A 15,914-nucleotide genomic window follows, 5' to 3' on the forward strand; every position below is an offset into this window, starting at 1 on the left:
CATACCAAGTGTGAGCCGTTGGAAGATTACCAAAGGTAGGAGCTGCAGTAATTTGAAACCTAGGATTCAGTTCCTGAAACAATTAAAAAAAGAAGGTTGTTTTTAAATTACTATCGCTTCAAAAAACACGAAGGGTGCATTACCTGAAAGCCTCCAGGAGGTAGCTGGGAGCAGCCAGTGGTGAACTGAAGTAGACGCGCCATTTCGGTTTGCGAAAAGTTACCGACGGCCGCCCAAAACCAACCAAGAACGCGGCGGAACTCGGCCGAACCTCCGTTGATGATGTGATTCGCCCGGAAGTCAGCGATCGAGTACTCGCCGGTACCACAGAGTAGCAACTAAACAGCAGAAATAAGCAGAGTTATTTGGATAACATTCTGAAACACTAAACGATTAACTGTAACGCTTAAACCTACCTCCAACTCATTCTCGTCGAAAATGCTCAACAAATTATCTGGAATGATACCGTTCAATCCCTTCAGGAAGCTGTCGATCTCTTCTCGGACGTTATTACAAAGACGCTGCTGGGCCAACGCGTCCAAATATTGGTTCTTGGTTGCGTTTGTAACCCGCACCTTAGCTCCGTTCGGAATCAGCTCGACCGTCTTCTGCAGCTGACCACTCTGGTCGTACATCTCCTCCACGAAGTACAGCTCCAGATTTTCACTCGTATCCAGATCCGTCTCCAAGATGTACTTGATCTTCGACAGGTACAGATCGGGATCGTCCTGCTCGAAGTACTTGTAGTGTACTCGCAGCCCAATCAGCTGTGCCAAAAAGGAGCGAGAAAAGCGTGCTCTTACGAGCTGCCGGTAGGTGCCACCGAGTGCCGACTCATACAGACACTTGCCGACGACCTTGCCTGCAAATTCGAAGTGCTTCAGCTTCAGATGGGGCGGCCGGTTCGGGTTCGGATGTACCAGGGCCTGCCGCTTGTCGTGGAATGTACAGAACAGACCGCCACGGGGGTCAAATAGGGCACTGCAGACCAGCTCGAACCATTCGCGTCTCAGCCCGCCCCAATCAATGCCTGGAAGGAGAGGAACAAACGATCGAGTTGGATAAGGAATCGGAAATTCAAGATCTCTTCTTGCTGCAGTATACCTTGCTCGCCCTGGAATGTAACCTCAAAGTTGCCGCACCAATCGGACACGGAAAAGTTCTTCGTCGCCTTCATGCTCGACTCCAGGATCTTGTCGCGCTGCACCTTCAGCGATAGCTTCTCGTGGTAGTAGTTGGAATGGAACTTGCGCACCTGTGAATGGGACAGAGTCAAAAAAGCAAGAAAACACTAACATAAGCACGCAAGTTCTGCCTGTATGGGATGGCGTACAAGTCGCACTTCGTGGTAGAAGAAGTCTTGCTTGTCTTTGAACGTTTCCGATCCTCCAATGTTCTTCAGCAGGAAGTGGGTGAAGGTGGCCGCGATGACGTTGCGCTCCTTGGACGCCAGCTCAATCTTCGGCTGACAGCCATCGTCAATGATGAAGATGGCACCGTGCCCGTTGTTCATTTGAATGGTTGATGGTGGAAGAAAGTGGAACTGTAATCATAAAGAGAAGCGTTAATTCACACTAGGACCTAAGTTCCCAAAAAAATAAAACATCCGACATACTTTAGTGGAAGGACAGAGCCGGAACGTCGCTATACGCTTGGGAATGATTTTCAGGATCATCTCCTTGATGGTGACCTGCTTCGGCCCCACATAGCACAACACCTTGCGCGGTTTGGTCCATCGCTGCTGCCCATAAATGCTGAACAGCTTCGCCTCGTAACAGATGTTGTGCTTGCGGGAGGCAATATTCTTATGCACCAGCGTCGTATCACTGCTGCTCAGCACAATAATGTCAAAGTCCCCGTTCGGGATCGGTTGCGTCTCGTACGCGACCACCGCCCGCAGGCACACCGGCTCCGGGAACAGAGCGGTCAGGCTGATGCGCGCATTCACCTTATCGTACGAGAACGTTACCGCACTGCCAAACTTATCACTATGGTTACCGTAGAGATCGAAGATGTCGATGCTGTAGCCCTTGATCGGGTCACAGTCCGCCTCAAACTGGCACGTGTTGCCGTGCTCGTCCCGCGGCTCAATATGCAGGAAGGTTGGTGCACCGGCACAGCACACAACCGTACTGGCGGGTCTGATCAGACGCGACCGACGCGCATCCATCGGTCCAGGGGCGAACGTTTTCGTAAACGGACTGCCCGCGATATGACTAGACCCGATCAAGACCGAGATTTTGTACTGGCCGGCGGTGCGCACGGTAAACTTGACCCGCGCAATATTCGCGTTGTTCGGATCGGTCGGCGAGCCGAGCTCGCTGATCGTGACGATCTTGCGCGTACCTTCGGTCACCTCCACGAAAAACTGATCCGTATCACAGATGGGATAGGCCTGGCCGTTGCGCTGATGGAACCGGACGGTAAAGCACATCGTGCCGCCGACCCGGGCCGGTTCGGTCCAGTCCCAGTGCACCTTGCAGTTCGCGGGAAGCAAATACTTGCCGGTGACGTACTGCAGGAGCGAATGGCGTGCTTCCGGTGCGAGGGACGGTTGCGTCATGGCGGCCAGCGTGACCAGCCCGGCGACGGACACCGAGACGACGAGCATGCCGCCCCAGGTCCAGGCATCCTGGTGCTGGCTGGACTTGACCACCGTGGACCACAGGTCGGCTTTTAAGGCTTCCAGGTTGGCTTTGGAGGTTGGCAGTTTTTGGCGCGCGCTCGACCAGATCGGCCAATCCTTGCCGAGGATTTGGCTGGCGCGGGAATCTTCCAGCCAGTACACATCTTCCAGTGCCGTAACCTCGATGGCAACCAATCTGGAAAGCAATCAAGATGTTTGTGTTTGTTGACCACAAATAGACATTTGCAGCGTGCTGGCCGGCTTACCTGGAATAATGATGCTGCAGCCGGTGCTCCTTAAGCCACTCGCGAAGTATTAGTTTCTGTTGTAGAGTCAAGGCAGCTCGCTGAAGACGCTGTTCATCACCCGGCGGTAGCTCCGGTAGGCGCTCTGGATCTCCACAGCTCGAGAGTGTAGAGATACCTGCAAAAGGATGACAAATGGCACTGCATTAGGAATTTGGAATGTGTTATTTATCGAGCAAAACACTTCAAGATGGCCCAAAATGTGAAATGGAGTCGTTAAGGCGCGCTAGATGCAACCCCATTTGCATCCATAGAGCCAAAACACGCCTTACAGTATGCAGTCCGCGTAGCACGTATGCCCTTTTAAGCTCCACGCAGGCGGGAATTGCTTCATTCTGTTTCATGCCGACCGTGCCGTGGCACAATAAACCCCAAAACGAATGGCATTAAGCTCAATAGAAATATAGGACGTGCTGGCATGCCACACGATATTTCGAGCCATTTCGTGCTTTGCGTGTTTCGTACGGTGCGTAGGTGGACGCTCTACATTTGTAGAGGGGCAGCTGTGTTGTATCGATACCGCTGTATCGCTCGTGTACCACAACATCACGATGTCGGAAGTGCGTGCGCGAGGCCAAACATTCACACAGCAAGTGCACACAATGTGTTGCCTTGCATACATTCCCACGGGACCGATTGCATACACACCCGAGGAATGCGTGTTTTATGGGCATTACGAAATTTAATTTACGCAAATGAAGCCGTTTCCTCGGCGGGGTGGGTGGACCTGGTGCCGCGAATTGCATGCTCGTTTGCAAATGCAGCGCAATGCACTGGTGTCCGGCGAATGGGTTCCACGACTGGCGAAGCAGGAAGGTGAATAAAATTTAATTTTATTTTTATTGCTTCCAACACACACACAGAAACACACACACTCTGCCACACGTACAGAGAGTAATATTAATGGCCGGCTGGGTCCAAAAATTGAGCGATTGTTTATGTCGCGGTGGAGTGCTTCCGTGTAGGTTGTTTCCCGCGGTTAGCGCTGCGCACTAGTGATGGGTAAATCTGACAAAAATCCGGAGTCGTCTCTGATCCAACTCCAAAAATTTCGGGACCAACTTTCGAAGGAAGATCTGACGAGCTTTGTAAGGAGTCATCCGGAGTCTGAGTCATCCGGAGTCGGAGTCATCCGCAGTTGGAGTCAAAGTCATCCGGAATTAGAGTCGTTCAGAGTCGCAGTCGTCCGGATTCGGAGTCGTCCGGAGTCGAAACTCCGGATGACTCAGACTTCGGATGACTCCGACTCCGGATGACTTGACATACGACTACGACTCTAGGCGGAATTTGTGATTCCGATTTTCCGAAGTTGGAATCGGACTAACAGTAATCGGAGTCGGATCGGATTCGTGGGTGTGCTCCAGGGAGTACATCACTATCGCGCACACGTATTAGATGCATAAAAATCGTAAAATATGAATTGAAATGGCACACCAAACACTCCACACCCAGTAATGTGACGCTTGGGGGATCCTGGGTTGAAGTATTCGGGCGGTGGCGTGAGTGGTGAAACGGTTTTATTGTGAAACTAAGTTGCAATAATGGGCCTGTGCGCACGTGGCCATTGTATGAGCACGTTGCCGAAATGGTAATGTTAGTAAACTATTATTTCAAAACCATATGGTGAGCCGTTTTGCTACGGGGTATTGGGCATGCCAAGGACACTCGGAACCGAAGCGTGTGTACAATGTACTTTGCCACACGTCTCTCCTTCCCTCTCTATTGATGCAGCAACAAAAAAAGGGTCTGTTCTGCCATATCAAATTCCGGTTCCGATCGATTTGCTACGAGCGAAGGTTCGAATCGTGTCGAAACACACTTGAAGCTTTCTCGTTCCGATTGGATGGGAGCCGGATCGATGCGCTGTCGGTGGCACTGGCCGAGTCCGAGTGGCTTTTCTTGGAAATGGTTTCAAATTTCCGATCAGGTTTTCCTTCATTTCACCATCGCCCCCGGGGCGGCAATTTAGGACCCCAACCCGAACCATCAAACAGTTTACAGGGCTTTGCTTAATGGTTGGCCGAAGGGAATAGTTAAGGGCAAAAGGTTATCATTTAGAGTGGGGAAGATCCCATCCCCCCCCCCCCTGGGAGAGTGTAATGCGGTGGGTTGGTTCATCGATACAAAGAGTCGGTTGATCAGCAGGAACCTTCCAAGTGGGAGTGATTGAACTGGTTGAAGTCTCGTCGGCCCGTTATTTACTACCCCCGCGGTAAAAAAGATAACATTTTTCACGAAGAAAGGAAGCAACAGAGAAAGGAGTAACGTTTCCTCGGCCACGGCCACAACATAACATATTAATGGAATGGTACTGGCGGGCTGAAGCTGAATGGTCTGATACGGACGGCAGACAGCAGAGTAGCAGCAGTTTCTGATTTCGCTCTATTGTGAAAGTTGTTGTGGGATTGTTTGAAGGATTCCTTTTCTTTATTAAATAAACTTCTTTTTATAGAGAGAAAGAGAGCGAGAGCTGCGCTATAGAGAGTAAAATTAAAGAAAGCGCACGTAAAGTTGAATGTTTTGCAATAGCTTTCATTATTAAATTTGTGTTCTGCATGTTAAGCGTGCCACTACTACTGGTGGTGGTGGATACACAGAAGCGCAATTTGATTGCAGATGTCTTCCTCGTTCTCCTGCCCATCTCCCTGCTACTAAAACCCGGATGTCGAAGGTTACGGTGAAAACAAAAACTTTTTAATTAAACTTGCCCCATCATCAGCATTTTCCCGCGTTGGTGGTGTAGTTGTCTTTTTGCTCATGCTTTTTTTGCGCGTTTGGTACTAAACGGCTCATGCACAAAAAGCAAAACCCGGCGTTTAGGTGCCGGTAAGGAAATTTGATTTCCTTTTCTGGGCAGGTGGTTTTTTGCTCCAGCCACGCTCCTAATTCTCTGCATTCAAATGAAAGACATGCGATGGATATAGAGTAAAGCCGGGATCGGGAGACGTTTTGAGCATGTCGTGACTTCGTGACTTGACGACACACACATATTTTCCTTTTGTAGAAGTGTGCTTTGGAATGAAATCTAGATCATTTGCCCCCTCGATTGTGAAGAAATGAAAAAAAGCTTCCCATTTCACGACATGCCATTCAGCAAAAGGGTTGCGTGCCGATGGGAATGTTTTATAAGCAATCGTTTACATCGTTAGTCACGCCCGCCCGACCGGGCCCGGGATACGTGTTGAATTGCGAAATGAAGCGCGCGGAATTTTGATATTAGGAGTAGAAAAAAAAACTCCCAAAAACTGCAAATATCACCTGCTGCCGAATGCCTGACAACTCGCGTTAATGGTTTGCCGCCACGTGTTTATTAGTTTTCATCCAAGCCCGTCGTACAATTAGCGACGCTTTTGGTTGGAGAAGCGCAAACGCCATTTCTGCTGGAGTTCAGTTGTCAATGTCAAGGGTATACAAGGCATTAGCTTTTGAGCGCCGTTGTCGAGTGAGCATCTTGAACCACAATTTTGAACCACAGCCAACATGAGCCGGTGTGTACAGGGACTTAAATTTGGGAACTGAGCAGCTCTCCGGGGACCTCCTTACTCCCCGATCGGGGGGACACACCTTCATGCATTCACATTAGTCACGCAACAAGCTCAGAGGAGTTTTTGGAGCCGTTCTCCAATGGTTCGGTAGAGGAAAGAGGAGACATAGTTTGGCAGCGATGGCAGTAATGGACATCGATTTATGAGACACCGTGGATGCTTCCGGAAACCGGTCGAGCACACCAACAAGTGTCTCGTAACTGAGCTGATCACTCAACGGGCTGCTAATCGATGAAAACCACATTTCACCATTCGAACAAAAGCTAATGGAGGTTTCACATTCAAGATGTTACGAAAAAAAAGACCTAGAATACTTGCTGCAAACTTCCCAGCTTGCATGTTTCGCTGAACTCACGCAAAGCATCAAAAATACCTTCGTCAGCATCGGTCGGTGGTTTTATGACGGAAAAAAAATTCGGCCACACGGCAGCTACAAAGCAACGCCGCAAAGGGAGAGATAGGGATCTAGAACCTGTGTGTGTGGCTTAAAATAAGTTCTGCCAAGGCGAATTCATTTCGTGCATTCGCAGCGATCGTAGTTACATCGTTTCACCGGGGAAAGGGAGAAAGAGAACTGAGGCGAAGAAAACACGGCAAAGTAGCGAGCACAGTAACCGGTCGCACATTTTCCAAATAGACATCCATGCCGACCTGCCCGGGTGCAACGTTTGTTTGGAGGTCACAAGGTAGCAGTAGCAGCAGCGGCACTGCAACTCTCGATAGCAAAACGGGGTACGGTCGGTGTGCGCTAACGGCGCTAACGCTCTGCTTCAATGCAACCTGGGATTGTTGGCCCCATCGGCGATGTGTCAAGGATGCACCCGGGTGAAATGCAGTGCCGAATCCAGCGAATGGCAATCGTTGAGAACGGTTGCAACCAACCACCACCAACTACTGCGGGAGGTGTTTAATTCGTCCACAGCTGGAAGCCATACAGCGCGCCGGTGACGGTGAGTGGCACGCCAGTGCCCGGGGGGTTTTGGTATGATTAATTTCAATCAGATTTTCATTCGCTTTCGCCCCATCACACACACAATCGCGGGAGGGAAGGTGGTTTTTGCCACAAATCCTGCTTGATTGACGGCGGATTTTCACGAAGACAGTTCGCAGTACGGCGTTGGACACGTGGGTAGTGCGGTATTTGGCTGGAGAGGGTGTTCGGTAGATTAAATATCGATCACATTTACTTTATTGTTGGCGATTGTTTGCTTTTGCTTTGGGGTTTTGGAGGGCAAACTGGAGTGGGTTTTATTCTACACATTTCGAGAGCAGTGCTATAGAGTAAAGTAAATGTTTTAATATTATTTGTTTTTGCTAGTTTTGTTCCATTTCCTTTGCTATTTGCGTTTTGATAGAAATTTGCTCCATAAAAACTACAACATTCTTTATTAATGAATTGAAGGATAAATTAATCCTTAGACTATATTAGTACTCTACCATATGTATATGTTTTTGTCTAAATTTACATAAATAAACAAATCCAAATTAAATTAACATAAAAAAATCCAAATTTACATAAATTAAAATTTAAATAAATCAATAAGTAAGTTAATTACTTATGGTAAGCAAAAAAAATGGAAATAAATTCAAAATCCAGAATGCACGATAACACAAAAAGAATAGGGAAATGTACTAATAGATCAAAGTGTGCGATTTGAAATAATAAATATATTTTTTCAGTGCATTCAACGAGAACTTATTAGTTATTAATTGCATATTATATCCAATTTCATTTATTATATTAGTCTTTCCTTGTGACGGTCCCGTAGTACGGTCATTAACTCTAAGGACACAATAACATGTCCGTCATGGGTTCAAGTCTCATATAGACCGTCCCCCCGTAGCCAAGGAATGACTTTCCAGCAAGCGTGGTACTAATAATAAGTCTCAAAAACCTGCATAGGCTGGCAGGACCGCGTAGGTCGTTGTGGCACTAAGAATTAATATATCTCCTTCCTTGAACCCATGGTGGGTGGTGGTTCTCAAAGATGTAATTTTTTTTCTTTTATTCAGGAGAAACGATTCAAAAAGGCCGTTTTGTTTAAGATGTACTACATTACCTCCATTTAAAGTAAGTGGAGTATTAGCGAATTTTAAAGCTTATTTGATATGAAAAGCTAATTCCAAAGAATCCCAATGTTGTTCCCTATTACAGTAAAACGTCGATTATCCAGGCAGCTCGGGACCCGACGGTTGCCGGTTATTCGATATCCACGGAATGAATGTCAAATTCATATAAAAGTTATAAAATTCTCTGTTATTCACTGTAACAATTTACTATAATTCATTCGATTAATCAATATTAGAATATAATTTTCATCATCAACTAACTGGTTTAAGTAGGTTTAACAACTATTCATGAACAAAAATGAAGTTCGAAAATAGCACTAGACACAAGGTAGCTGCACAAAAATAATGTTTACGAACTTGACTATTGCTTTAAATGTTCGCCACGTTTGCAAAGCTGTCAGATTTAAGCGCACGGTTAAGCCACCCGCCGGTTAATCCGTCGCCGGATAATCGACGTTCTACTGTATGTTGTTGTATGTTTTCCAAATTTTGGACGGACTGTTTTTTACGGCAATGTCACCAGATAGAAGCGTCAAAAAGTACGAGTTACGCACCTTCATTGGCGTTGACATTTAAGCTGTCAAAATATCGGTATCAAGCCGTATTTTACGAGTTGTTGATGCCAAATACAAATTAAAATCGTCGTTGTTAACACCTCCTTCAAAACTGCAATCCAATTGCATAGCTGCGCCACTTGCACATGTCTTGCGGTAATGTTGCTGCTCGTAAAATCTCAATTATTCCACCCAATTGCTGTACGTACTGCTTACGTATGTAGCTTAAACTCCCGGCTAAACAGCCCACACAACACACAGGCCCACACTGATCGATGGTGTCGATAGGGTGTTGAGCAAACGCGGTTCAAGACGGCTCCCTGGTGCAAGGGGAGGTGTGCATTTTGGCAGCCGGCCCAAAATTCCCAATGAAACAGTACATTTCCACGAATGTTTCAGCGTTCAACCATCCGGGGGCTTCGTGTCAAGCTTTTCTCAATGGCTGGCAGACGTGATTGGATGGTGATCAGTGGAAAAGTCAGCCAGCAAATTCGAAAGGGAGACAACAAAAAGACTGAACCATAAACGTTCCAGTTATGCCATGTTACGTGGCTTTCTGCGGCACACAGAATTGGCGAAAAGACTTGGCTGTAGATGGTTGTGTTTTTCATTTTTTCCGTGTGTGCCATCATGTTTCGGAAAAAAACATCTGTACCATCACGCACACACACACAAGGCAAATCTCCGGCGAGGTATGTTTGAATATTTTACAAAACGTTTCAAGCGTCGATTCGATTCTGAGCCGGGATTTGAGCGGCCCGACCCACACGAACGCGCACCGTTTTCAGTGCAACTAATCTCCCTCTCGCTCGCTGCAGTGGCGTGCTGGTTGCAAGCGGCAGATGCTTTTGGTTGACTGCCAATCGAAGCGTATTGGAAGACTTTTACCGCACCGTGGTGGAAAGGTCTGCCAGGTCCAACCGGTATTCCACACAAACCCCAAAAAAAACATAGGAAGGAATTGCTGCATTTGGCCAGCCGTTTCATGCCGGCATGAATTTGAACAGCAAAAAGAAACATGGATCGTGGTTGGGAAAATGCGGCAAACTGTACCGGGCTGATAGTGGGAGTTTTGTGTGCAGTTTTCAGGTGTGCGTGTGTGTGTCTATGTATGCAACAAAATCAATCGAACTTTGAAGGTCGAACTCGGCCAACAAGAAGCTTCGGCGTACAAAAGTGGTACACCGTTCGTGAAATGCTTATCGTGATGCTTCCTGTGTTTTTCATTTTTCACCCTTAAGTGTATCATTTATTTACAGCTACTTGCGAAACAGTGACACAGACACAGTGTGACAGTGGGTAAGTCGAATAAATATTTGATTGTTTCATAACACAAACACACGCCGAGCTCGAGTGGCATCATGCCACGAAACGACGGCAGATAACGAGCAGCAGGAGCGCTTCTTCTATTAGCATCGGAAAATAGGCATTCGGTGTTTACATAATGTCAAGTGTGCTATCACGCGTGGAATGTAATCATCTCCCTCTCCGCGCCCCCCCCCCTGTTTGCATGATAAAAAACTGTTCGCCCACTGCAATGCGGAAAGGCTTTTGGGCTGCGTCTGCGATAGAATAATGCTGCACACAAATTATATTATTCTGCCATCGCATCGCAATCGAACCGAAGCGCGCGGGCACACATTAAAAAGGATAACAGTGTCTTTCCGCCGCACTTTACGTATGCACATTTGATTATGGCGGGACTGGCCGTTAACTCTCGGTATATAACCCCACCGTAGTCCCCGTCCCCGAGAGTGAGCTGACAGTGAGAGGTCCCATTATGAGCGGACCCGGGTTATGAAACTCGATGCTTAATTAAGCGTCCTTCCTACAATTTGCATAAATACACTCTCTACCCATCATCGTCATCAGCCGGTACGGTACGGTACGGGGCTCGGCACGTTGGGGCGTTCGGTCGTTTTTGCATACCGCAGCACAAGGGCAAGATTATGAGTGAGTGAGTGAGCGTGGCTAAGGGTACATGGTACAGGGATGATGGGGCACACAGCAAGCCGTTCGGGTGGGTTTCGTGAATATGTATCGGGTCCCTCGAGGCGTCAAATGGCCCTTTTGTGGTTGTGTGGTGTCGGTTGAGACGAGCCAGAGGATCATGGGGAACTTCAGGCGGTGTGGTTTCGTTCGTCCTGCGCTCTTGTGTGTGCTTTTTTATTTTATTTTTTGCTTGCTGTTGGTATTTGTGCTCGTAAACTAAAGAGCTAATAACGTATCTTATCTAATGCATATAAATCGAATAGTTTTGGGCGGGAGGTTTTTTTGTGTGTGTTGCGTTTGTGTGCCTTTGTTTTTGCTTTTTTGCTTCTCATTTGCGAAACAGAAATGAACCTTTAACCTTCTTTTCCCTTTCAATCCAAGCGTTGGTTTGACCGATCAGAGCGAGCAGAGCGTCACATCCTTGTGCGCAGGAAGAAGAAAAATAAAGCTTTTTATTGCCTACACACAGATGAGTTGACCGGCAAATAAACAAAACGAGTTTGCGAGAGAAGCGAGAAGAAAGAAGGAAAAAACCTGGAATGCTGCAACCCAATGCCCATAAAACAAGTCGCCATCGTGGCTAGACGCGCGGGCTTCTTAGCCCTTCGAAATGGGAAATCAGCACTCGATCAGCAACGGAGTAAGCGATTGCAGCAAAAAAACAACAATAACATTGCCTGGACAAACTGGAGCGGACATTAAATTAGGCAAAATACGGCTTGAGCGATGGAATGTTAGGGGGAAAAATTGGGGAAATAAATAAAGTTCCCAACAAAGGCCATAATGGATATTGACAAATGACGAAAACGCGTAAACGAATATTAAGCACAACATTTAGTGTGTCGCTCATCACAGGGTGGTTCAATGGTAAATTGAGTTGATCATAATTTAGGGGAAGGTAGGTAAAGACGGACACGTAAAGGAACATGGTGAAAATCTAGGGATGTATAAATGTTATGATCATGAAAATGAGCATAAATTCTCTAACACTCATTTTTTATCAGAAAATGTATTGAAACTTTTATGTTTCTATCGATTTTGTGTTTTTTTTATGAATTAAAACATGGTTTTTTTTAAGGGTAAGATGGACACCTATAGAAAACGTTGGAAATTTAAGAGGTTTATAGTATTTTAACATATACCATTGCTTTCTACGTTAATTTAGGAATTGTAAGCGCCGCTGATAACACCTTGAATAATGCAGAATCTAAAGCATTATTGAAATATCGCACACAAACAGATGACATTGCTCCAGAAAAGACCACGACCCCAGTATTTTTTTATGGACATGTTAATTCAACTTTTTGATATTTGTAATTCCATAGAATCTCTCATCTATTCTAGAACGATGTCAATGCCTCATCTTTTTTTTTTTTGCTTAAAATTGTCCAAATCGTGACAAGATATTGGATTTCGTAAAGCGCTTCATCAGCGTCGAGCGAGTAATAGCATAACAAATGGCTGCTATTTTGACTGGTGTGCCGTTGCTCGTATATTTCCATGCTTTCTCTAATTGCTGGATGATTTATATCTTCCAAATACTCTTGTTTAAGGTATTTGATTAAATCTATTCATCACCAATTGATATAAGAAGTAAAATAAGGCAACAAATTCGGTGTCCATCTTTCCCTGTGACTAGGTGTCCGTCTTTCCCGCTTAGGTGTCAGGATGTTTAAAATACCAGAAAACTAGATTTTTTTTAACGATTTCATTCTCGTTCTTTCTCCAGTTTTTTGCTTTATAATTACGACAATTCATTCATGTAATAAAACTTCCGAAAACATAAACAAGACACGTTACAGAGCTTAAAATCCGCAGTAGTCAGATCTACAAGGGTGCGCTCGATTAAAATTTTATTTTGTTCGTGGATTAAACCAATTGTACATATATTCTGCCAAAAATGTTGTTTTACCTTAAGTTTGGATGCTGCATTGTTGAATTGTTCGAAAATTACCCTTTTCAGGCATTTATGAGAAGTGTCCATCTTACCCGCAGCGTCCTTCTTTATCTACCTTCCCCTACAGAAAAAATACACGTTTGGTTATGAGTTTATACTAATTTTGGTACTTTTTTTGCATAGAAAATGCAAGGACATTCCTGTTGAATGATTATTTATTGCTTGGGTCCTTTCCTAACTTCAACTATTCAATGTCCATTTCAACAAAAGTCTAGAATGTTTAATGGTCATAAATCACTTGAAACGTGTTGGCTTTATTTTAAGAACTCTCTTATCAGATTTTGGATTGTTTCTGATGTTTTAATGCTACTACGCCAACGTTCCTGATTGGAAGCTTGATCATGTTACAGAATACCTAACAGCTCAGTTAAGTTTTCGCAAGTTGAAATGCGTACACGCTTTGTCTGAATAGTCTTTTTGTTATCCATTGTTTCAAGTAAATTTTAGCTAAATTTCAAGTACCAAATGTACTACAGGGCCTTTAGTTTTATAAGCTAAAATTATCTGTCTGCCTCACATTCCATCTAGCTCTTCACGGAACACCCTTTAATGCCATGCGTGCTGGAGTACATCGGAAGGCTGCTTAAAAAATGTATACGTTTCCCTTTGTTTCGTTTTTTTTGTTTCCTCCATTTGTGTTCAACAACGAAACGCGTCAAAGTTTGTTTTATGACGCTTCAGGAGTCACTCTGTCTGCGTGTCTGCGTTTGACGTTGTTTTTTGAGCTTCCTGCGAGATCGATATATACATATTCTCTCGCAGCCCTTGTCAGTGAAGACCAGTCGAACTCAAGGCGGCAACACAAAACAAAACAAAAACAAAAACCCGACACTCCAAACTCCACAGACGTCACATGATGTGATAGGACTGTTCTATTTTGTTCTATAAGCTAATAAATCGATACACGATTACAATTTCATGCATGCTTAGCATGCCTCCTCCCCGGCTGTCCGCGCCAGCGAAACAAGAATCTACTTACAAGTTTCTGCTGTGTTTATTAGTGTTTTGTTTGAGTTTGCTTTAATATGTAATTAAATTCTCGTCCCCGAGTACCGTTTTGTAGCTAAAGCCGACCGTTACAAACAACAACAGCTTGGTGTTAAAAGGAAAATTGAAATTAATATGGTGTGTCCGATGTGTGGCAAAGCCACGGAAAAAAGGGTGCCACATGTTTAATCGTAATTTGAGAAGAGGAAGAAAGAAAAAAATCAGGCTGATTGGCCTCTTGACGGATGCGTGTTTAAGTGCCATTTCGTTTTAATGACTTCGGTATTTAAAAGGTATGACATTTTGAATTGATGAAGTTGCTTCTCTATATTTTTTGTGTTGTTAATCTGCTTTTTTTTCCCTGCGCCCACGTCATTCCACGTGTCGTGGTGTGATCGAATGAACGAAGCAAAAAAAAATCCCTTTCAAGCGAGAGAGCTGATTGTACATTTCCACCAATTAGAGCAATTTGAATAATTCACTTCCTGCATCATTTCTGCACCGTCGTCATGCCAGGTTCGTGTACATTCGTTCAGGCGCTTGTTTTTTTTGCGCTCGCCCACTTTCTCGCCCTTCTTCTTCGGGGGGCACTGGGTACCAGCACCACAGATGCAAATCATTAAACTTTGCCCTTAACGTTGAACCCCTTACGGGCAATGCTCGTCGCCTACGGCTCGGCAGAGCGCCACAGCTTTGCGTGCGGTGTAAATCGTTCGTTGAGTGATATGGGGGGCACAGTATTTCACCGACACCTGCCGAAAAAGACTTGTTGAGCCAAACGGGCAAGCTTTTCTTTGGTTCATTTCGGGCTACCGGATTTCTTTAATTTAGCGGGCGTGAAAATAAACAAAGCTAATTTTATCAGCACGCGCCATTCTCACACCAAATTGGGTGCTCTTTTACTCTTGAGTCTGCTGGCGTACCTCATATCCTGCAGGATTTTCGGTAAAGATTATTTGTTTATTCATCAACACCCCGCCAGGTTCGGGGTGTGTGTGAAAGGCATGACAGAAAGAGCGGCAAGGCACGAACCCCGATGGAGACGCATGGTGGTGTTGGCGGTGGTGAGTGATGAAATTTTTGTGATTCTCCATTTTCGCCGTTTTGGGCACGTGCCATTCGTGCCACACAACGCCAAATACCTGGAGCCAAACGCCGTGCTGGCTCCCGCCAGGCTCGTTATTAATACGGTATGAATCATAAATATGTGAGCGGCACCCGAGCCGAAAGTGTTGTAAGCGGTGTCTGGTGTGAGCATGATTTTTGCCCGAGCGTGCAAACAAAGCGGAACCAGGCCGGGTGTTGGGGATTACATACCCCCGGTAACCCGAGCATAATGCTTATTAATGTGGTCGACGCCAAGCGGTGATGCAGCGGTGGAACAAAGAAGCAAAGGAAAAATGGAAGGAAGGTTTTGGAAAATTAAATTTACACCTTTCGTGTGCGCACCTGCCGAAGCATTTTCAGCAACTCATCGAATGTGCAGGAAGGAGAACAAAAAAAAAATAGAATTTTCTTCCACCGGTCGAGCAAAACCGGAGTCGGCTGGGTCACTCGAACAAAGCCCACAAAGCGCGTTTCCAGTAACGGCACAGGGTCAGCCGTGTGGCAGCCGCCCTGCCGTTCGGTTGGCGATTCGTGGTGACGGTGAATAATTAATAGAGACAGAGAGTTGACCGATATTCATTACATGCTTTATATAGAGGGCTCTACACACACACACACGGACTTGGTGAGCTGACCTGTGCCCTTTACAGACAATGCTGTAATGTTGTGGCACAAGGACGGCTGTGCGGCCTGTACGCTGTGTTCTGTTTTTATCGCTACCACAATGGCGGAAGCATTGGAATGAGTTAAAAAATGAGCCCAACCCAAAGG

The 15,914-nt window shown here is 45.7% G+C and overlaps 1 protein-coding gene across 5 annotated transcripts in view; it reads right to left on the reverse strand.

Moving 5' to 3' along the window:
• LOC1271393 (apoptosis-resistant E3 ubiquitin protein ligase 1) overlaps positions 1-15,914 on the reverse strand; it is a 31,512-nt gene that overhangs the window by 2,257 nt on the left and 13,341 nt on the right. For 3 of the 5 annotated variants that reach the window (XM_061656002.1, XM_061656004.1, XM_061656003.1), the window contains 7 exons: positions 2,893-3,049; positions 1,616-2,822; positions 1,334-1,543; positions 1,105-1,255; positions 417-1,030; positions 144-338; positions 6-73 (listed from right to left, as the gene is read on the reverse strand). In XM_061656002.1, the coding sequence (XP_061511986.1) occupies positions 6-73; positions 144-338; positions 417-1,030; positions 1,105-1,255; positions 1,334-1,543; positions 1,616-2,822; positions 2,893-3,049 (2,602 nt within the window). The remainder of the gene's footprint in view (positions 1-5; positions 74-143; positions 339-416; positions 1,031-1,104; positions 1,256-1,333; positions 1,544-1,615; positions 2,823-2,892; positions 3,050-15,914) is intronic. The other 2 variants (XM_310176.5, XM_061656005.1) reach the window with 1 other exon arrangement.

The sequence above is a fragment of the Anopheles gambiae genome, chromosome 3 (genome assembly GCF_943734735.2).
Source record: "Anopheles gambiae chromosome 3, idAnoGambNW_F1_1, whole genome shotgun sequence".
Lineage (NCBI taxonomy): Eukaryota > Metazoa > Arthropoda > Insecta > Diptera > Culicidae > Anopheles > Anopheles gambiae.